The following is a 23,779-nucleotide window of genomic DNA, read 5'->3' on the forward strand; positions in this document are numbered from 1 at the left end:
ATAATATCTTCCAAGTACACTCTGTATAATGCTAATCGCCCGACCGTTTTTACACCTTCAGGTTACGGGCACTCGACACCAAACACAAAATCCGGCAAGTTGTTCACGATGTTCTACGCGATGGTGGGCATACCACTGGGTCTAGTCATGTTCCAGAGTATAGGCGAGCAGCTGAACAAATTCTCGTCCGTGGTGATCAGACAGGCGAAGCGGGCACTTGGCTGCAAGCGTACGGAAGCCACCGAGATCAATCTCATATTCGTCGTATCCTTTTTGTCGAGCTTGACGATCGCGGGCGGTGCAACGGCGTTTTCCACCTACGAGGGCTGGACGTACTTTGACTCGGTCTACTACTGCTTCGTCACGCTCACCACTATCGGGTAACTTAATAATATAATACATATTTAAATATTATATTTATTCAGTTTAATACGAAAAAGATAAATAATTTTATTAACAATAACAATAATGATAACGACAGCTAAAATATTGACAATATATACATAGTATATACTTACAGTGATATCAGTATAAAAATAATAATAATATGATGATGATGATGATGATGATTATGATAATTATTCAAAAGCATTAACATTCTTATTTTTTCTTCAAAAATTTTTACATTCTTATATTTTTAATTCTTAGGGAGTGTTTTTTGAAATATAAACTTGATTTTATAAATATTGACGCATCAAAATAAAAATTCTAACGAATAGTTTTTGAGTTATTTAACTTTGTAATTTTGTATACTAAGGATTATTTTAGGTAATGTTTATATTTAATTTGGAAAACATGGGAGATAGTAGTTTTAAAAACGAAGTAATTAATAATAATCAATATCAACATTTTTTAAGATTAACAAAAATTCCCCAAGCTAAATAAATATTAGTCACATAATTACATCTTTCTTATATTTTTGTAATCCCATTTTTAAGGACTACTTTCCTTGATATGAACATTTTAATAATTAAAAAACTACTCACTTGAATTTAAAATTAGAAAAGTACATCAGTTTTATTATTCATAATTTTAAAAAAAAATTATGCACTAGACAATTTACAGTAAACATCTGCAATTCTCGTTTGAATAACAGAAGTTTATATTACTTCAAGACACTTTTTCAGGTTGGGTTCAATCTCAAGAATTTCAAAATATGATATTTTAGAATATATTTAAACATTTCAAAAATTGAAATTTGAATAAATTATTATCAAGGAAAAATAGGAGTGAGCATGATTAGTGAATCACTCTGTATGCTATTAGGATAATAGTCCCCAGACGACGTTTTCGCGTTGTCCGTAATGTATCTCCCACACAGTAGTACAATTATTTACGACCAGCTTCGAACAAATAAATATTATCATCATTCCACCATTATTATAGTGCATGATTTTATTGTTATTGTTTATTGTCGTAACGTGATTACCTAAGCCACTGTAACTGCTAAGCTACTACATTATCCTAAAGTTAAAATACTCGTCGTTCACAACACCAATTTATGTACTAAATCATCGAATAATAATATTCCATTAATATGCAATACGAATAACTATAACATACCTACTGCTGATAAATTTAAAAATATTATGATTGTTTTTTTTTTAATTATAGTATTTTTATTTTTTTATTAATTTTACCTATGATAACATAATAGTTAATACCTTCGTTATCATTTTCTGATATGACCACGACTTAACATCATTTATTTTTCTTATATATTTATACTTAATATTTATAATTTTTAATTTAATTTATACACATATAACTATATTATCACATTTTACATGATCAAAATTAAAAACGGAAAAATAAAACAAATTATTTTATTATATTGTTAATTATTATTATTAGAATTTGCTTGCTGTAAAATGTATTATGAAAACTAATAATATAATATTATAATATATATAATTATAACCATTATGATTTTTTCGATAATTTCGGTGATAATAATTGTATTAAAATACTACAACCGTCGACCTAATAAACGGCAAAATAAAGTTTTATATATTATTGATTTGCGAATTTGTTCACATTAATATTTGTAACACATACCTATCTTTATTCTTTATTGATTATTAAACAAAAATTTAAGTTTAACCTAAAATTGCAATTGTGTTATTTGATTTTTGATTATAACTAAACAAAAGCTATTGGTACAATTTAATATATTGTTGTTTTAATTTCTGAGTGGAGCGATGAATGTATTGATTTTACAATGATATGTGTTTTATTAAAAATTCCCAGTATTCTTCAAAATAATCAGGATGAACAAAAATGAATTAAGGGAAAACCGGAATTTTCACAAAAATTCAGTTTTCAACAAAACCTATTTTGTTTTTTTTTAAAGTGTAACTTGAAAACTAATAACCATAATATATTCTGAAAATTGTCAATATTTTTTAGTTTTTTTTATAAATATAAATGTAACAAAAATTATTCATTGAGTAAAATAATTGAAAATTTAATACAAAGATCTTCATACATTTTTATTTTTGTATTCAAACATATCGAGATTTATAATTTCAATATTATTATTTTATAGGCTTTTAAATTTAGAATCTTGATAAATTTTGTGATTAATCAACAATTATTAAAATACTATGTAGTTAAAAATTCATAAAAAATTATCTATTTATAGCTAATATTTAAAATCGTTCTTACCTACTGTATTATGAAAAGTAAAATAAACTTCATTAATAAAAATATTAAAATTTATATCACAAAGTATACTTATTGATTTTACAGGCTTATTGATCATCTTTTCTCCCAGAATCATTTTTCGCACACAATAATATGAGTATATCATTAAATTCAAATTTAACACATCCATCACAGTGGCCCACCTAATGTACAGCGAAGCAGTACCTACTTGCCACTCGCCTACCTTTTTTTGAGTTTGTTCATTAACACTTTTTCATGCAAAATGAAATTTTAATTTTTAAACAATATAATAAACCTTTTTTTGACACAACACTGTATACTTTATAAGGGATATTCCCTCTATAGATTAGATTTTTGTCATAGATGATTGCTTCTTTAATGTGGTCATTTTTACAGAAGTTTTCAAATTTCTTTTTAAAACGTTTATTTTGTATTTTGGCATTTCTGAAATTTATCAATACGTATTGTTATCATTAATATTTTAATATTTATAATATTAATTTAAGTATTTAAAAAAGCATTATAAATATTAAAATTAAAATTACACAAATTAAATATGAATATGAATAACATTAAAAATAATAAGTCAGACTTGATACACAAACTCTATGTTGGATACATGTCATGCATGCATCTCTCAATTCAACCTCACATTGCTCGTTAGTAAAGTGTTTTAATATTAAATTCAAAAATAATTTAATAATTTATATAATCCAAAAAATTAGCTGAATCAAGAAAATAATTTTTAATAAATTTAAACAATACTAAACAATACTTACAAGTTACAACCATAGTTTATCCAAAACCAAGCTTTCTTGAACTATTTCAATATTATTCGAAAAGTATCGGAATTCTAAAAAAAAATATATATATATATTGATTAAATTGTAAAAATTACCTTTTCAAACTACTATCTATACTCAATTTCCAAACTACAGAGGTGATACTTTAAAAACTTTTTAGACACTACTTTTAGTTTAAAAAGTTTTCACTGCTAAAGAAAAAAAAATTAAAAGCATATATGTATTTTACAAATATATTTCTTGCTCTACTCAGAATTTAAAACCTTATTCTATTCTCAAAACATTAATAATACAACAATATTATTCATAAGAAAAGTTATGGTATGTCTTATAAATCATCAACAATAAAACTGCTTCTTACTATTTACACATTTTGTATTTATAATAATAATACATAAACATTATAATTAATTTGCTCTATATTACACTTGATTTATATAGTTCTATATTTTTCATCATTGTATCATGTTTATTATTTAAAAAACTATTTTAGATGAAAATATGTATTTATTCATATTTTCCGTGGTGGAAAAAGAATAGTATTCTTTTGGTAGAAAAAAGAATCTAATATTATTATCTAGTCTGGTGGAAAAAGGATAAGGTTTATTCTGTCAAAAAAGAGAGCGTTCTTCAATGTTTGTCACAAAATAAATAAAATAAACAGTAGAATTTAGTACATAAAAAAATATGCCCATTTTATAGTTTATTTTGTTCAATGAACAATATGTAGTATAAAATATATACCTAGGCATCTTATTGTTATTTACAAAAGTTCATAAAAACCTACAGCTATAGTTATTGATTATTATTAAAATATTTTTTCAAATTAATTAACATTTTTATAAGTAGGTATCTAAAATAAAAATAAAAACCTGGCATATAAATATTAAAACAATATCTCAACATTTCCTTTTCAACAAAATCTGTTTTACTTGAGCTTGTTAAATGTAGTCATGCACTTGAAAGTACCCGTGGCTAATGTATTATTTATAAGTTTAAAATGTAGGTAGTCTCTAAAGTATGATTTTTAATATAAGCTATATTTGTCGTGTAGAAAAATAAAAATAATTTTTATAAATTTATATTGTGAATTATTTTTATAAATAATTTATTATTTATTACATATTTATTGATAATTATTTTTTCTCATAATTCTCAAACGAATTCTAAAGCCGATCCATCCTTCACTTTATGTATACTTATTCAATGTGTAAAGCATATCTAAGTATGATATGATTTTGATTTCTGACATTTTTCATAGGTTCGGCGACATGGTGGCCTTGCAGAAGAACAACACGTTGAACGACAAGCTCGAGTACGTTGCGTTCACGTTGATATTCATTCTGTTCGGCCTGGCAGTAGTGGCAGCGTCGCTCGACCTATTGGTGCTCAGGTTTGTCACTATGAACACCGAGGACGAGAGAAGAGATGAGGCTGAGGCGTTACAAGTAATATTAAAAAATTATTTATTTATTAATCGTTATAATTAGATAAACAAAAAAAAAAAAAAACTTTACTATAAAATGGCGATTAACAGGTGGCAAAAAAAATGATACACTTCATTTTCCACCAAAATACATAGATATAAAATGTATAATATATTATATGTGCGTGAAATTATTTTATAACTTTTATATTGCGGTTGAATGTAGTCGCAGGGATTGTCAAGTAATTTTGTTTAAATCAATTTTAGTAATACAAGGAAACCTTCAAAATCGTATTCACAAAAACAAAAAAATAAACATATGACAATCTGTGTCTGATTCAAAAAAAATATCGTTGGTCCCATTTGAAATAAAAATTCCAAAATAGCCTGCTTACTGAATTCAAGATTTATTTGATCTAACTCTCGAAACCGTTGAATGGTTGGAATATATCTACTACGGTCCGAGGTATGGAACGGATGATCACAACGCCAATGTGTAGAACGTTTCGAATTTGTGCCAAACAAATATAATATAATACAGCGTAGACGCATCATGTCCCATTGCAGAGTATACATATATGTTTAAATATAATAAAATTATTTACATACGGACAGATTTCCGTTTGTTTTTATCCGATTTTGTTGTTTATGCGTATGTTTGTATTCGTTTCGAATACCTTGGGAATGGCAGGTAAAACAAATATTGTTGGGAAAAAAACACAATGCAATAATAAAATCTGTATACCAGACATGCGGTACCTATAGCTATCATATATCTAGGAGGGGTGGAAATATCCGGGGAAAAACCACAACGCAGTGAGGCTTTCGTTGGATGGAAAGTGTTCAAGGCGGCACTTCGGTGTTATATTTAAAGTGGGCTGTGATACGTTATTGATTATATACTCGTAATATAATAATTTCAAAATGTTAAAATTTACCTCTTATAATAATAATAATAATAATAATAATACAATAAAGAGGTATTAAATAACATTTTAAAAAATAAAGAATAATTTCTAATAATTACTATTAAAATAATGGTAAACCTAATTATTGTTATACCTTCTTACGGTGTATTTAATAATGAATAAATAATGAACGTCTAAAGATATAGAATTATAACGGATTTGAACAGGTTATACGCAGGTTATACATACCTACGCAAATATATTTTAGATTTTCAGTGGAATGATGATTATGAATTCACGAGAAATTATTTAACAGAACTTTTTAAGGATTATCTACTAAAATTCTATATTTAATGTTTTGTATTTGTACGTTTTTTTTATGAATTCTGGTTTTTAATTTAATTTAGCTAAAAACAATTTAAAAACAAGGACCCTATTATGTTTATACATTAAACCAATATAACATGTAATATACGATAAGCATATGTACTATATACAATGCACTCAAATGGTCAACGGAGAAAGTTTAATAACAGCCTGGCTGTTTTTGCTCCTTCACCCATTCTCAATCCTGTTATATATATAGTACATACACTGTCTATAGTTGTCAACATCGAGAATATCACTTGTCGTGACGCTCTCGTACATATAAGAGTATACTATAGCAATACTGAAATATTCTGATACCATATGTTCGATGATTACGACGTACTCGTTTTTTGTTTTGTACCTATCACATATGCACATATAAATTGTATAAATAAAATATCTGTTTGCATGAAGCTTAGAACACTTTTGATTATTTTTTTCCCCAAAAAAATATCGTTTTAATTATAAAATGTATACACGAAAACGGTCGACGCCCACTCGCCTCCCGTTTATTTTATAATACTCTATACGATATAATATACTGTACATATACCTACGGTACACAACACATATATGTATAATATGCGATATGCATTCACATGGATTGATGGGTGTGGATGGGTGTGTTTGCGTATAATATTATTATAACAATATAATATTATATATGCACAAATTGTATGTACAAACAATTTTATGAGACGAACCAGTGATAATATAGATTGCGTGTTACTCCGCAATCCATTTACTGTGTTGTGTTATTATTATCATTATTTTAAAATGTTTCGCTGCAGTAGGTACTGACGCGATGTAAATATAAAACAAATTCTACGGTGTAGTATCGTTAAAAATATATTATATATTTTATGTGTATAATTTTTAAGAAAATATTCAGAAGCAACTTTATACATATACATAACTCTGTAACAATATGTATTATTTCTATGCAAATAACGTTTTATACTGCCTACAGGCAATTTTATTTTGATTGAAAATCAAAGTTTTTCTTACGCTAAAGCCTGAAGTGGCGCATTATTATTATACTGTGTAAGACGTATAATCTTAACTTTCAACAAACTTTTCAGTGTTGTTTCATTGGCTGTGCCTCGGAGGATTAAAATAATATAATTAACAAAATTGTGAGGTTTCGAACTGTTACCGTTGATAACTTGAACAAATAAATACAATTCTGTGACAGTGATAAAATATATATACATATAAAAACTAATAATATAAAATAAAATTCTATAAGTATTATAATTCAAATAGCTTTATCTAACAATAATATGTTAAAAATTTTATCTGCACTCGATTTCAATTTAAATGCATCGTTAGGTTTATAATATTCAAAATTAACAAACGATTTATAATAAAACTATAGCAATCAAATATATTAGTCATGTAGAGCCATTTCAATACAATAATACTGACACTAATAACGATTCATGTTTGGCTGACATATAAATTTTAATATCTGTTATCATTGTCGTCATAATACTATTCGCAACTCTTTTATAATACATAATATTATGATATTCAGTATATATCGGTAGGTACGTACAAAATATAATACGTATATAAGCCTATAATATGATAATGGTATAAATGTATAACGATTGAACGTATAATTAATTATATTTCAACCATTAAACTAATTAAGAAACACTGCAGTAGGCGTATTCTGGTTCAAAATAAATAAATTGCGATAGGATATATATGTATAGCGTATGCTAATCTAGTTTACGTCGATACTCTACATTATTATAATACAATAGCTGCAGCTGTTAAACAATGTTAAATATAATGTCATTTAACACGCGCCCGTGGATACCAGGTTTTATATTATTGTTATATATACCTTCAATATCGCCCGCCAATCCGATCCGAGCGCCGCAGCAAAAATTGACGATCCCCCGTGAAAAATTATTCATTACGGCGCGTTTATATTATTGTTAAACGTAAAAAATCTATGTACGAGCTGCCGGATGATTTAAAAAAAAAATATCTATATATATATACAACCGTGCAGTAAATCGAAAACAGTTTTCCATCGTTATTACTATTATTATTGACGGGTGCAGATGTCGAAATTCGATTTGTGCGCGGGGGTGACCGCAGGTCGAAGCACCGCTGACATAATTCGGACAAAAGGTTTGATACAAATTACATTTCAAACGCATATATATAATATTATATACGTATACTCAGTCACTCGGACATTTCTCGTTTTAATTACGAAAAAAAAAAATATGTATATATTATACACGTATATGCGTGTAAAAAAAGATAAAAAAAACAAAATACTACGATGCTAGCTAGCGAACGACGAGCGTGACACCATGAAAAGGGTTTCTGTGCGGCGCGTTTAATACGTACGTGCGATACTTGATCGGTTTTACTACCACGTGCGTAGTTTTTGATATTTTATTTATACTGACGGGGTCGCACGGCCAAGAAAAATCTGCTGGCAAATTTCGCCATTTTCACTGCATAGTGCGGCCGATTATCGAATACATACTAAACATTCTATAATAGGCCGTTTCACACGGTCAGAATATATTATAATATTATATCGTTACACTTACGCCGCAGCGGGTTATTATATTATTATTTGCACTATTGCGACCGTAATGTTGTTAGAACAATATTATGATAATTTACGACAATAACCCGCCGGCACACGTTTCTATAGGTATTTATTTTGGAAAAAAAAGCGGGTTGTCGCCTAGGCCGTAGATATTTTCCTCCAAACATGAGATGCCGTTTTTTTCCGTGGAATATTTTTCTCTATTATCAAAATAAGAGCTGATTATTATCTTCTTTATCTTCTTATTACTGTTTACTTGAACTACACTAACCTTACTTGAAAAAATGTCTTCTCGTATCATTGTAAAATTAATAGATTAATCGCTAAACCCAAAATTTAAAAATAACGTTAGTAAAATATAATTCATATAATTTTTAGTCGTATTTTACTATATTTTATTTATATTATCATACATAATATCACTATTGCATCACTAGATTAGTAGATTGTTTATTAGTATATTCAAATTTAATAAATCTTGTAAATACATTTCTACAAGTTATATACAAAATTGAATCATAAATATCCATTTTAGACATCAAATAAGTTCAAATTTATCGTTTTAATATAATATTACTATTCAAAATTCTCTTTATTATAAACAAAATAGAATGCAAATAACAATATAAATTAATAAAATATCTATTTTAATCGTTTAAATAATATTTATAAGAGAACACTAAATATACTACTGTCTATTGCGTCGACTGCTACTACGACACTGATAAATTTGGTTTATGTATATTATCAACAACATACTGTGTGATTTATAACTAAAAAAATATATCTAAATCAAATTAATGTTAGTTAATGGTCTCAAAATGATAACAGTACTGCAGTACTGCAGTGTATACAGTATACTGAATAACTTAATAATTTAAACAACCTTTACAACATCTATAATATTTTGCATGATTATTTCCAACGACCCATTGAGAGATACAATAACACAGTCTCGACTGAATGCATTTCGTGAATAAATTCATTTTTTTCTCCTGAAATAATATTTATTTATATTCTTTATAGCCAAATAAAACATTCTTCAGATCGTTTATAACACGAATACACATAATACAACTAGTTTACGACTTATTCATTTTAATCTCGAGTATTATATATCTTATAACTGTGATATTTTTTTATTCCATATTTGTTCAAATATTATAACTGCATATTATCATGCCTTACCTAACCTAACATTATAGACTTTAAGTATATGTTTGAAGGTTAAATATCTGTATTGTAGACTCAATATTATTATACTATACACTCGTGTAATATCATAATAATATGATACATCACAGATTATAATATACAAACGCAAACGATATTATATATTTGTAAGAACAATTGGATATCTACCAAATGAAAAATTAATAATAGTTATTGACATAACGTAGGTGTGAATTTTTTTTTTTTTTAAGAATGAATAAGTTTATAATGTTAAATTTTATCTTTTACTCTTTCACTTACCTCATTTTTCCAACATGTAACTAACCAAATAGGTGGAAGTGATCATTAAACTTTACTTAACTATAGAAAATTGATAACCTAGTTTAATTGTTTGTATTTTCTTGTATCTACACCAAGCAGTAACCGCCATTCATAATTCATAATAATATTATCTATCATATAAAAAAAATATTTAATTTCAATTTCTGTCTGTTGTCTCGTTGAATAATTTTTCATACAAACTAGCTTTTTATTATTCTCGAGAGTTCCATTAAATGGTTTTTTATGTTTATATTTTATAAAATAAAACTAATTTGAAGCTACTGGCATGTAATATTATACGTATACCTATATCGATTACACGTCTTTTTGCACATATATTTATTTATACGATATTATTATTATTATTATTATTTTTTTTGTTATAATTTCTGAGATGAGAAGAGAGTAGAACAATACTTTTTTTGGGTTAGGAATAGCTTTTGAAATAATGAGTGACCATGACGTATCGCGTGTGAAACGAATGTGTATTGATATCCGTTTCATAAAAACCACCTCATGGTTGGCCCCGCCGAAACGAATTTTCTTCGAAATATTTTATTTTCTTGGATAAATAACAATCAAGCACCATCAGACCAAACGGAGACGCGCCACTTTATTATTATTACGACATTATATCTATTTTTCGCGTTTTTCAACTCAGGGTGTAGGGGTGCGTCCCGTTTCACATGACACCCGTAAGAGGATGATATTATTAAAATTAATATTACACACACACACACACACACACACACATACGTGTATGACGTAGGTATGTATACATATTACACATACAGTGTGATTCACCAAGCAGGCTCACTCCCATTTTTCATTTAAAATTGACTTTATTCATATTTTAATATAATTATTGTGATTTTAAACAAACTTAAAGACTATATATTAAAATTCTTGAAATTTCATGTGCTACATAAAAAGTGACTGACAATACAAACTTTTAGAATATATATGTTATTGTCAAGAAATCTAGAATATAATATATATTTCTGAAGTTTTTTCAAAGTATTCATAGACTGATTGTGCTACAAATAGACGAATCACTGATTAGCAATGAATAGTTTGATAAGTGAATATAATTTTTTTTTCGTTCTTAAAATAAACGAAATTCGTTTCATATTATTGTAGAAGCGTTGAAATCTTCTCCGATATTTGATTTATTCGCTTTGGGCTAAAAATTATTCTATTTCACTAATTGATATGAGTATTTTGTTTCAATAAGAAGTTTAAATTTAGAACGTACTATATCTATGTGATTATTCTTGTTATTTATATTATGACTATAGTTGTTTGCATCGTTAGTTTTAATTTTGGTGGCGTGAAAGCATTATCTGAATATTATACGAACACAAATAAGTCATCAATCTCGTTATCTATTGTAAAAATGGAACCAGTAAATATTAGAGAATCAAAAAATTGTGTTTATTAATATTTTTTTTATTTTTGACATTTAGATTTGTTGAGCATGTCGTCCATTATTTTAAATATGAAAATTTAATAAATAAAGTAGAAACATTAGAGTAAAGAAAATAATGGGTATATTCATATTCATATTAACAGATCACGTCATGTAATATTACAGCGTTCTATACATATACAAGGATATACGGATAAACGTTTGCTACTCGGTTGAGGTTTTACACGTAACTGTTATAATATGTATATTATATATTAAGTAGGTGCATTTATGCGATTAGCGCGTTTAGCATAATGAAATGAAAAATCGATTTCGCAACTCCATTGAGAAAGACACGCGCTTGTGCAGTATGACAACTCCGCAATACACAATATAATAATATAATGATGATAATGATAATAATAATAATAACAACAATATTACAAAATGGTAGCGGTCGTGGAACACACGGAATACATATAGTATTATATTATGACTTTATCGCAATTTCGTACATTATATAATATACAGTATACACAACAGTGTAACGCTCTTACTTCCATGTAATTATAATAATAATAATAATAATAATAATATAATATAATATTGCGCATCGACGTCAAATGCAGTAAATAAATCATTGTCGGTATAACGATATTACCTATACCTATACGCGTGTACATACATATATATTTTTTTTTAATATTAATTTTTCATATTACACAATTTGTTACAAATAAGTCAAACAATAAATTAATTTTATGGTGAGCGAGGAAAAAAATAAAATAAAATGACAAGAGTAACTGAGTGAAGAGTCCTTGAAGAAACATCTATATGGTTTTAGTAATTATTACTTAAAGGGGGTGGACGACAGTAAGAATAGTAAAGTTATGTATACTATTGTGTTGGGAGGTCACGGCACCACCATCTTTTTTTGCGTTACCGAGTATATTTGTTGAGACTAGTCGTTTAATAAGGGGATTTCTGTGATTTTGTATATTAAGTCGTTTGGAATACACTTTAGATGTACTATAAACATAAGTAATAAATTCATTATGTATTGAGTGGTTTGATTCATAGAAAAATGTTTTGATTATAGCTCGGAGTTTTTCAGTTTAAAATCGTTGTATTTGATTTACGTTCGAGATTTGTGCAGTGCCCTATAATTGCTCGCAATAGATTCAGATTGGTTTAATAAAAAGTTTATGGATTAAAAGCTTATTTGATAATTTAATGTGATTGTAGGTTAAGAAAATACAGAGGACATGGAAGCGCTCGTTCAAAGTTAAAAGTTTGTTGCGTAAATGAGACTACCAAGTAAGACGTTGGTCTAGGATAATACCTAAGTAGTAGACACATTGCGCTGTTTATAGGATTAATTCATTGAGATTTAGAGAAGGAAATTTTTTCTATGTATAAGAGATAGCACCTATCTTGATGCACCAATGTATTTATTTGGATTTGTTTATTTTCACACCATATTCCTTGTAGCATTTGTTAATAAGAACTAGGTGTTCTTGGACAAGTGGGGAAGCAGTATCGGTTTCATGAATTTTTCGTCGACTAAGTCACAATTAAGTGTGTTACTAGATTCAGTGGGGAATAGATCAGAGCATAGTAAAAACTAAAAAGAAGTTAAAAATTATCGAGTGTGATATACTAGTATACTAGACATTTTTGTTACAAATATATCTAGTATATATCTGGTAGTTTTCTGATAAATGTTGACAAATAATTAAGAATAAGAGATGAGATAACTGTTAAATTTTCAGATTCATTTTGATTGTTAGCTTTGTTGTCAGTAAAGTGGTGTTCATTTTTAGATACGGTACGGTGAGCAAAATAATTTAAATTCTTTTCACCTGTTTGTTGTCTGGAATTATCGTTGAATTAGGAAGACTACATTTCAAATGCTCTTGTTGTTGCCGCTCGAGATTTGATAATGTGGAATCGTTATTAATTGTTTGAGTATTAACTACCTTAACTATCTTAATTGGTAGAATCGTTTAAGACGGTTTATCTTTAGTTTGATTCGTAGGCATGGGATTGTCTTATCTGTAGTCTAAATATCACCGTATTAACGGTGCCGGAGGAAGACAGATAGTAGTATTTTACGTATTTTAAATAATTTATATTATTTAAAAAGAGATTATTGTTGGCGCTGCAATGATTTGCAAGTGTTGAGTTTGAGATTAGTTATATATTATATATATATACATATTTTATATATTAAATTTGAACAGAATAGATTAAAATCCATTGAGATTAGCGAGTATTGTATAAACATAGTTCAAAGACAACGTAATGGGTACGTGCGTATTGTGTGGTTATTTGTGAGACACTATTCATATATTAAATATATGTGTGTTTTATATTATAGTAGTTAGGTACCTACTACTACGATAACATTGTCTAATTCGCAAAAGCAATTGTGCAACAATAAGGACTAGTTACTAGTCTATGGATTATGGGCATATATTATACTGTGAAGTAATAGGGACCCATTTACGAATACGGTGAGTATATATTCATTCATCATGATTGTGTTTTAAATTTATTATAATACACAAGATAAATATTATGTGTACTGTATTTATTTTTTTACAATGATTTACAGTTGAATCATTAAAAATAAAATTTGCCAAAATAATAAAATTACTTCTTAACTTTGTACTTATAAGGTAATCTAAAGCACTAATTCAACTAACTCTTTAATAATGACTTAACTAAATATAATTTTAATATAATAAATACGAATTTTGGCATTGATTCAAAATTAAATAGATTATTATGCATTTTCCAGTAAACGTATGCTTAATTTATTTAAAACAGCATCGAACAATAACTGTATTTTTCACCCAATCAGAGTTTTAGCTCTGTGGTACAAAATATATGTACATATTATTTACTTTAATAGTATAGACGATCGAAATGATGAAGCACTGGTAATGCATATTGTCAAAAACTTCGCCAGATCTATGGGTATATTACTCTCATTGTCAAATGTCCCGCTCGATAAGCATGATAACGAGATGTGGATATGGCAATAATAAAGCGGGCGTGTGAGAGATGATGTCGTAAAATACTCAGTGTCAAGTTGTTCATTTTAATAAGTAATACAGTCTCGCGATAACTCAAAGTCAAGATGAGATAAAAAATACCGAACCGTTTTGATTTGACTAACTCAAATTTTTCGGGAAGTAATTTGAATCTTCAAATTACATACGAAGAAAAAAGAAAGGACATTATTCATATATAATAATACGAATACGCTAGACAACTACTAGAGTAAATGCGATTACATTTAAAAAGCAACTGTTGAGTTATAAAAGTGATTTTGATCGGAGAACTGGAGTCCAGTATAATGTGTACATAGCATTTTAGTCTATATAATAGACCTTTAAAATATTGAGTCTATAGAAATATTGTTTTTTTGAATCACTACGAAAGAAATTTTGTTCATATTACCGACTTACCATAAGCTCTATTAATTAGTTCTTTTTCAGTGGATTCTCATAATTTTTTAAAGTTTTAAAGCACTCACTTTACACTATAGGTACTGTTATAACTTATAAGTATTAAGTAAAATAACAAATAAAAATCAAACACTCTTTGCAAAGTGCAAACTAATTTAATTCCGATAGCAAAGCGTATAATATACGAAAAAATATATTTAATATCATAAAATAAAATAGGACAAATTGTTTTTTAATTGTATATTACTTCTAACTTTAATTTACAATGACTAAAATGCATTTAATTAAAATTTATCAACAGATCGGAAATATTTTGAGTACCTACCGATGAGTGAGTAGCCAGTTGAAATTAAATTTAACATTAACATAACAACATTGAATGCCATAAGTATAATCAATGATAACAAAAACTTGTGATTAAATAATATTATAAACCTTTGTAAATATCTATAAATATGCGTATTTAGTGAAGGTAAATATTTTTCGATGTACGATTGTCTATGCAAGTTTTGCAAGATATTTTCTAGCGGGTAGAACTAAAAATTTCATAAATTTTAGTTCTAGAAAATTTTGGCAAGTGAATTGTTTTTTTGGCGATAAGCCATTTTGGCAAACAATTGTCCAGTTAAGATGGCTAAACATAAACGAATTAAAAAAATACATGTTTCATGCATTACCAATAGTTTGATAGTCTTAAATGTAATCGTCTCGTGTCAATAGGAACGTATTGTTTTTTTTAATTGTGTATCCTTCTTTGTAATAAATGCTTTATTTTGTACTTTTTTAATACATTTTTTCAAACGGTTGATACACTAAAATTTTACATTATAAATAATTTTCTATAAATATGTAAAACATAATAACCGTAATATTAAAAGATGTCCACTACTGTAATATTTAATAAATTAATTGATTACCTAGGTCATCATACTGTAGTAAATACAAAAGTAAATATTTAAAAGTCAAATCTAAAAAGTTATTTATTTTGTTTAGAAAATAAGAAATTTGAATTATTAAAATAACTCATATTAATATATTATTTTGACATGTGGTCGTCATCAATACTAAATATTATTCACTAAACGCTTTTTCGGCTTATACATTTTTTGTTTTTCTTCTATGAGAAGCAATATGGGACGTCATCAATCGATGACCGATAAACTGCGAGCTTATTATTACCAAAGACCGTGATTTTTTGTTCTCGACGACAGAGTTCACTACATTTAAATTACTTTTTAATTCGAAATTTTAGTACATTTATACTGCAATTATTTAACAGATATATTTTTTTTTCTTTAGATTACGTTATTAATATTTGTACTATTGTTAAGATTTATTTTACTTTACGTCGGCGTTCAAAGAAAATAATTAATAAAACAAATTTCGTAATTTATAAAAGACGCGCGTTTAGGATTGGAATGGCTATATATAATTATACACTACTGAATCCGTCTGACAGCGCCAGTCTTTGTTGTTATGTATCGAGAAATTGCCAGTAAATTTCGTCTCCATTTGAAATAAAATCATTTTTAGCGCGTTAAAGATATCTTACGTTTTACCCACCTAATTTATATACGTATAATGAATATCAGACTTGACAGTATTCTGAATACTTTTAGAGTACTGTTTCATAAAAGTATTAAAAGCTGTATTCTAAATATTTTTTAAAGTATTGCGAATATTTTACTCAAAATACTTCTATATTATAAATTTAAATTGTTTTATTGTTATCTATATTAATGAAAGGCAATGTTTATATGTGCCAATATTTTAAATTTCTCATTTTTAAAATTGACTCAAGCAAGTATTTGTTGGATCACGAAAAACGAATATTTTAAATTCTGAGCAGAGCAATGAATGTAAATTATGAGTATATTTTTTTTGTCTATTGCCGACTTTCATGGCAGTTAAAATGCTTCGATTTTCAACTTTGGAGGAAAAGTCATTTCTGATAGTAAATTTGGATCTAGTTGGTAGTCAAAGGTAACAAAAATAAAAATTCATTGTACTTTTCTTAGTAATAGGAAAAATAAAAACAAATTAAGAAAAATGTAAGTTTCTACACTAACTCAATTTTTGATAAAATTAATTTCTTTATTGAGTAATAATTCAAAAACGAATAACTGTAGAAACTTGACATTTTCACCAAGTATTTTTTTTTTGTTTGTTTAATTTTCAATAAAAAAAATTTCTCTCCGTCAAACCTTTAAAATTTCATGCAAACTTTCTTATAAAGTGTTATTTATGAATATTTAAAAAAAAAAGTGAAGTTTAAATCAACAATACAGTTTTGTTATAGTTTTAACTTAAAATTTTAACGAATTTCTAAAAGTTTATGAAAATGAGCAAATTATTTTGTAGTTAAAAATTCATACAATTTTTAATATTTATATAAAAGAATTTAAAATTCAATAAGATTTTTTTTTAACCTATATTTTTTTAGAGTTACTCGAAAAGAAGTAATTGTAAATATTTTTCATAAAATGTTCATAATATGATCATTATGTTATGCAAAAAAATACCTAGTATTTAATTTTGTTTTGATATATATTTTTATGTTATGAATTATAAAATATTACTGTTATATTATTGTACTATACGAATATTCTGCTAAATTAACTAAAATATTTTAAAAGTATTTGAATTACTATTTTTAATGAAGTATTCAATTACATATTTAAAATAATATTTTTCATAAGCATTCGAATATTTATTGCAAATACTTTTTAAAATTATTTTCTACAAGTCTGAGTCAAATATTCATTTAAAATATATAAAACGATTTAATATAAAACTCGTCGCAATTCTACTTTAGCATTCGACCGGTCCGTATAACACGACAGATTTTCTGTATACAGTTTCGTATAATATACTGGGTATATACATGTAATATACGTATTATATACATCACTCGGCGGGGCGTACTCGGCGCCGCGGACAAAAGCGTCGTCATTTCGAGACGTGAATTTGACGGGTCCGAGTCGTATTAATCGGCAGAGGACAAAAACAGAAGCTCCGACGACGTAAGCCCCAGTTGCAGTGCAGCTCGCCAGATTTCCTCGTCAAACCCTGTTTTTCATGAAACGCAACCCTTCGTCCGGTACACGAACACAAATCATCTCTGCAGCGAGCGGAATACGAGTACTGACGCACACGCATACATTTACACACACACACATACAAACACACGCCCACGCACACACACACACACATATACACGAAAATATTATACAGAGCGGTTCTCGCGTTAAACGTTAAGTTATCATATTATGGTTTATTATATATGGAAAGTATATGAACATAAAACAAAATGCTGATAAGTGATTAGTACCAATAGAAAGATGTGTAAAACGATAAGTCACTTTTGAAACGAAAAATATCCTATGTGCTAGAAGCAAATTTTTCAGAACACACGTTTAAAAAATAATTTCAATGATCTACAGAAATAAATTTTAAAGTAATTATCCAATCTTATTATGATAAAAATTGATTAACTATGGGAACATTGTTTTTTGCCAAGCTTTTCTAATAAGAGTTTACATTTTGAATGATGGTGTTATATTATAAATCATAAATCACATAGAACGTATTTGATAAATAATTTATTCGAAGTTTTAATATTATCAATTTATTAATTTATTAATCTTGCAAATGGAAACAGACGATGGCACACAGTAAATAACATCAAATGACAGTTTTTTTTTTTTTTTTTGCTGAATCTAAAGACGCTTAAACCTAAAAATCTTAAATGTAGCACATAAGTAGATTTTTTGCGTAAATGATGAAGTTTTTAAATATTTAGAAAACATAATAATTATAACTGTATACCTTGACTGTATTTCCTAATAAATATTAGCTACCTGATTTGCGATAAAAGAATCACTCTGTAAGTATGTCGTACCCTAATTTATAATATATATTCAGTGTATGTATGAGTTTCCATATATATATATATTATATATATAAGTGGTATATGTGTGTTATAATATATTATCGTTGTAAAATATATTATTGTCGTCGTCGTCGTCGTAGTCTAGTGCACTCGCAAAAATCGCCGCGGGTGGGACGCGCGATTCCTCCGCCACGTGACCGGATTATTGTTATATACAGGATGGCTAATGGCGAACTCGACATTATCGTGTTTTATGTATTTTTGGCATTGTTATAACCCTTTGGTTCTATTTATTATTCGTATAAGTCAAATACGAGGAATATATTATACGATTAGTTCCACAACACCCTATTCATTGATCAATATCTTCATACAACTACGGGATTTTTCTAGCTATACAATCAGTTTCTAATGTTTCTGGTGTTGCAAACAAATGTTTTCATAAAGTTTTAAGTGTATAAAATTCATTTTCACAAAATAATCTAGGGCAAGATAAAGTAAACTACATTGTATAATAAAATACATTATTTTGAATTAAATAAAAATTGATACATATTTATACATTATATTATTATGTACTAATAATAAGTAAATTTTGTACTAAATACTATATAATTTGAACTTATTCGGATATTATAATAATATAACTACAATAAATTAAATAACAAACAATTAATGATAATTAAATTTTTAACCAATTTCATTTCCTATGTAAAACATTAGTGGCTTAAAACATAAAAATAATAATACCCAAAGTAGTCATACGCCTAATATGACATATTATGCTGCGCTACGAAACAATAAAATTGAACTTTTTGATAATGACGTGCTTACTTTTACTAACACTTATTTTTACTACTTATTTATTTATTTATTTTTTTTTTTTTTTGACAGTAACCTATATTTTAGTTTTATAATCGGAAGCGAAATAAAAATATTAATTTGTTTTTAACATCAGACGTAGACAAAAATGAATTATAATACATTTATAAAAATAAAATAAAATATTTGGAAAAGCATTTAAGCAGTTAGATTACAACTTTGCAGTGGATTAAGTACTTATTATCTTTTACTCTACATTCGTTTAAACATTAAATGCTTATAAATAACAAAAAACTGTGTGTATGTTTACTCGTATAGTATTATAAATACTTCAAACCGTATTATTATATTATAAAAATATAAACATTTACTCGGGAAATGAATGCGGCCGTTTGATAATGATGGATCACACTATACATTATATACCTAATGTACATATAATGATATACGTTTTAACCATAATATAATACACTCATGTTATGATAATATACATTATACATAATATTATTATATACGGTTTCCACTTCACCGTCACCCACGTCCGTTCCTTGAACTTCGTGTTATCTCCTTACAGACAAAAAAAAAACAAACGCGCGAGTGCTCGGAACAAACACACTCGCGGTGCCGCCGCACACGCACATAATATAATATATCGCATTGTACGATTCGGATACATACATGATATGCGAATACGTATATATATACGAATATTTTGATTATGTACCTAACACGGTGCCGTGATGCGCTGCTTCTCGGAGATAGGGTACGTAATAATATATAATTATAAACTTTTGCACGGGCGGCGAAGATGATATACATATTATAACGTATTGTGCGTATTATACAGTCGCTCTCGGTTACGTGGTAGGATACTAGGGTGTTCTAATCCACAGAGCTGATTATTATTGTTCGTCGTTTTTAATAAATATAAAATTAGAATTTTTAACTTCTATTAAAAATAAAAAATCCTAAATATACCGAGTGTCAATACAACACGGTTTATTATGGTATAAAGAGACTGACTAGAGATGTGACCAATTTCGCTACGGGTTTTTGCGAAACGAGATGTCAAAAATAAAAATACATTTGGCGCACAGCGTCTACGATTCGACGAATATTGTTTTTTCGCAGCTCATCAGTGCCAAAAGAAAAAAAATGGGTCCATAAAGATTATTTTTGTTAAATAAAGATAATCTGGTGCACCCGAATCGCCTCTTAAATCTTGGTAGATTGAATTTATTTTACTAGAATTTCCTCTGGGCGTTTTCGGAGGCAATTTGAGTTTATTGGGACCGACAACGGTAATTCATTATTTGACAGATTATTTTCTGAAAATATCGTCTACCATTTTGATATTAAGCTTACAGAGTACACATTCGCCGTGTTTTTAAGAGATGATTACTTGGACATATTTGATTAGTTATTGCTCATCTTTTTTTTATTATTATTTAAAAGCTATTCAAATTTCTATTCCAAATTTTAATAAAATAATTTTGAACCACCTCTGAAGTACAATATCAATATAGTACAGAACGATAGAAAAACGATGTTATGGTTTTCCCTAACTTTGTCATCCTTATATAGTTATATGTAAAATCGATAATTGAATACCTATGTATAATGATGAAATGTATCGAAGTGTCAATTTATAATATCGGTGATGGTAGATAATTAAATTATATCCCATCGACCCTCTTTTCGACACGGAGACACTACATCGTCATTTATGAAATTAATTCAAAACTATATTATTAGGTGAATATAAGTTCTTATGCCATACAATAAAGCAGTTAAAAAAAATACATAGTTTCTACACAATGGAAAAAATAATATGTTTTAATGTTAACATGGTAAAAATAATTGCATGTATAAGTATTCCTACACAGATGTTAAAGCATTATGAAATAAAAATAAATTTTTTATCGTTTGTGAATAAGATCAGTTGTTGAATAATTTGAGTTGTATATATATATATATATAATAACATATTAATATTACAAACCATTAAAATATTCAGTCTTAAAAAAAAACTAAAAGTCAAATTTACTTTTAACAATGAAAAAAATATTATTACAATATATAATACATAAATAGCAGATAATCAAAAATATATATATATATATTATATAACATATTATATTAAATAGTTTGCTTTGGAGCCCTGAACAGTTAACATGATTATTGATTTTATATTTTATTTGATTTAAATCTAAAACTGTATCATAGATAATTATAGCAGTTGAAATGAGTTCAGTTTTATTATTACTACTACACCTAATTCATACTTTCCTTGTATTATATTATAATCACAAATTACCGATCGAATGTGTAGAAACAAACAGTAAACCATTTCATTTTTATACTCGTATAAGAGTAATTCAAATATATTATTTTAAATTTAAAGTAATATTATCTGTTAAAACCCTAAAAAGCGATTGTTATTAACTTACTTTTTTTATAAAATACAGGTATTTTAAGTTCTCATTTTAACAAAATAACACATTTAACAAATATTTAAAATTGTTGATTTAAGCTTATAATATTATACTATGGAAAAAAAAAATATTAATTTTCATGTTTTCTTCCATAAGTAAATTTTACCACCAAGTTCACCATGATTTGGTTTATTTAGGTTATTCTTTTATAAGTATGTGATTTCTTGGTTTTCTCGCATTAATTGGCATGTTGGGGCCGGTTCTGTAATGATAAAAAAAGAGTGAGTTAAATTTCTTATGTTCTATAGGTATTCTGACTCCAGTAATTATGATTTCATTTTTTTTCAATTCAAGACAAGAGGAAATGTCCATTCTTTTTTTTAATTTATAAGGTTTTATATAAGAATATTTAGTCGTATATCATAGTAATACGTTACACGCACTGTTGTGCACGCATTTCACTGTTATATATCATAATAATATTTTATATACATATATTGTATAAGGTGCGCACGAATGTTATAGTTCAGGGATTTTGATGGGGTGGGGGGGAGCCGATTGGGCTAGGGGAGCTTGTTGTCGTTGTTGTTGTTCAATCGAACGAAAATTCGGACGCCCCGGCGATATAAGCGATTTCTCATTGGCGCTATGGCATTTTACATTATACTATATTACTGTATGTGTATAATATAATATATATTATTATACGCGTTGTATAGCATCGACGGAAGAAAATAAATTGAGTGTATGGCACGCGTGAGCACGGGGCTCGTATATAATATTATAATGTGAAGAATATATAAGAAATAGAAGAAAAAAATTGTACACGAACGAACGAGAGTCGGTGTCGAAAAAGCGCCGCTTGTGTTCGGTGATGATGGCGTCTCAATACATAATATTATATTATGAAACCTAATACGTATTGCGTATTATAACGCTGCGCACCGCTCAAAGAATCCCAAAACGATAATGTACCGTATACCATATTATATATATATATATAACAGCCACACGCGTATGAATTACATTATAGGTAATACATATACAATATAATATTATATATGCGGCTTGCGAGAAACGGTTTTAGGAAGCGATTCGAAGTAGACGATAATAATAATAATTATTATTATTGTTATTATTGCGTGTTTATTAGGTATAACACCCTCAAACGATTTTCCGTTTAGGGGAAATTTCCCAAAGTCTTACGGCCTACGACTGCAGAGACCGCCCGAAAGACTTAATAATATCGTGAAATAATTGCTGTACATATTATTATTATAATTATTAAATAATAATAACGCATACACAAAATATATATGTGATAATATTACGATTATCGTGTATCGTGTGTGTTTAAAGACAATTTCATATAATTCGCCATATTATCATGCTTAGTCACGTTTAACCCACACTACATGAACAATATACCATATTTCAAGTACGATTTTTGATAGAAATACGTAATTGGATCTCGATGGTACTTTTCACTTTTCAG

At 27.4% G+C, this 23,779-nt stretch overlaps 1 protein-coding gene across 1 annotated transcript in view; it reads left to right on the forward strand.

Moving 5' to 3' along the window:
- LOC114123894 (two pore potassium channel protein sup-9-like) overlaps nt 1-23,779 on the forward strand; it is a 71,826-nt gene that overhangs the window by 40,250 nt on the left and 7,797 nt on the right. The window contains exons 4-5 of the mRNA XM_050198915.1: nt 62-380; nt 4,732-4,918. Coding sequence (XP_050054872.1) covers nt 62-380; nt 4,732-4,918 — 506 coding nt within the window. The remainder of the gene's footprint in view (nt 1-61; nt 381-4,731; nt 4,919-23,779) is intronic.

Source organism: Aphis gossypii, chromosome 1 (genome assembly GCF_020184175.1).
Source record: "Aphis gossypii isolate Hap1 chromosome 1, ASM2018417v2, whole genome shotgun sequence".
In the NCBI taxonomy this organism is placed as follows: domain Eukaryota; kingdom Metazoa; phylum Arthropoda; class Insecta; order Hemiptera; family Aphididae; genus Aphis; species Aphis gossypii.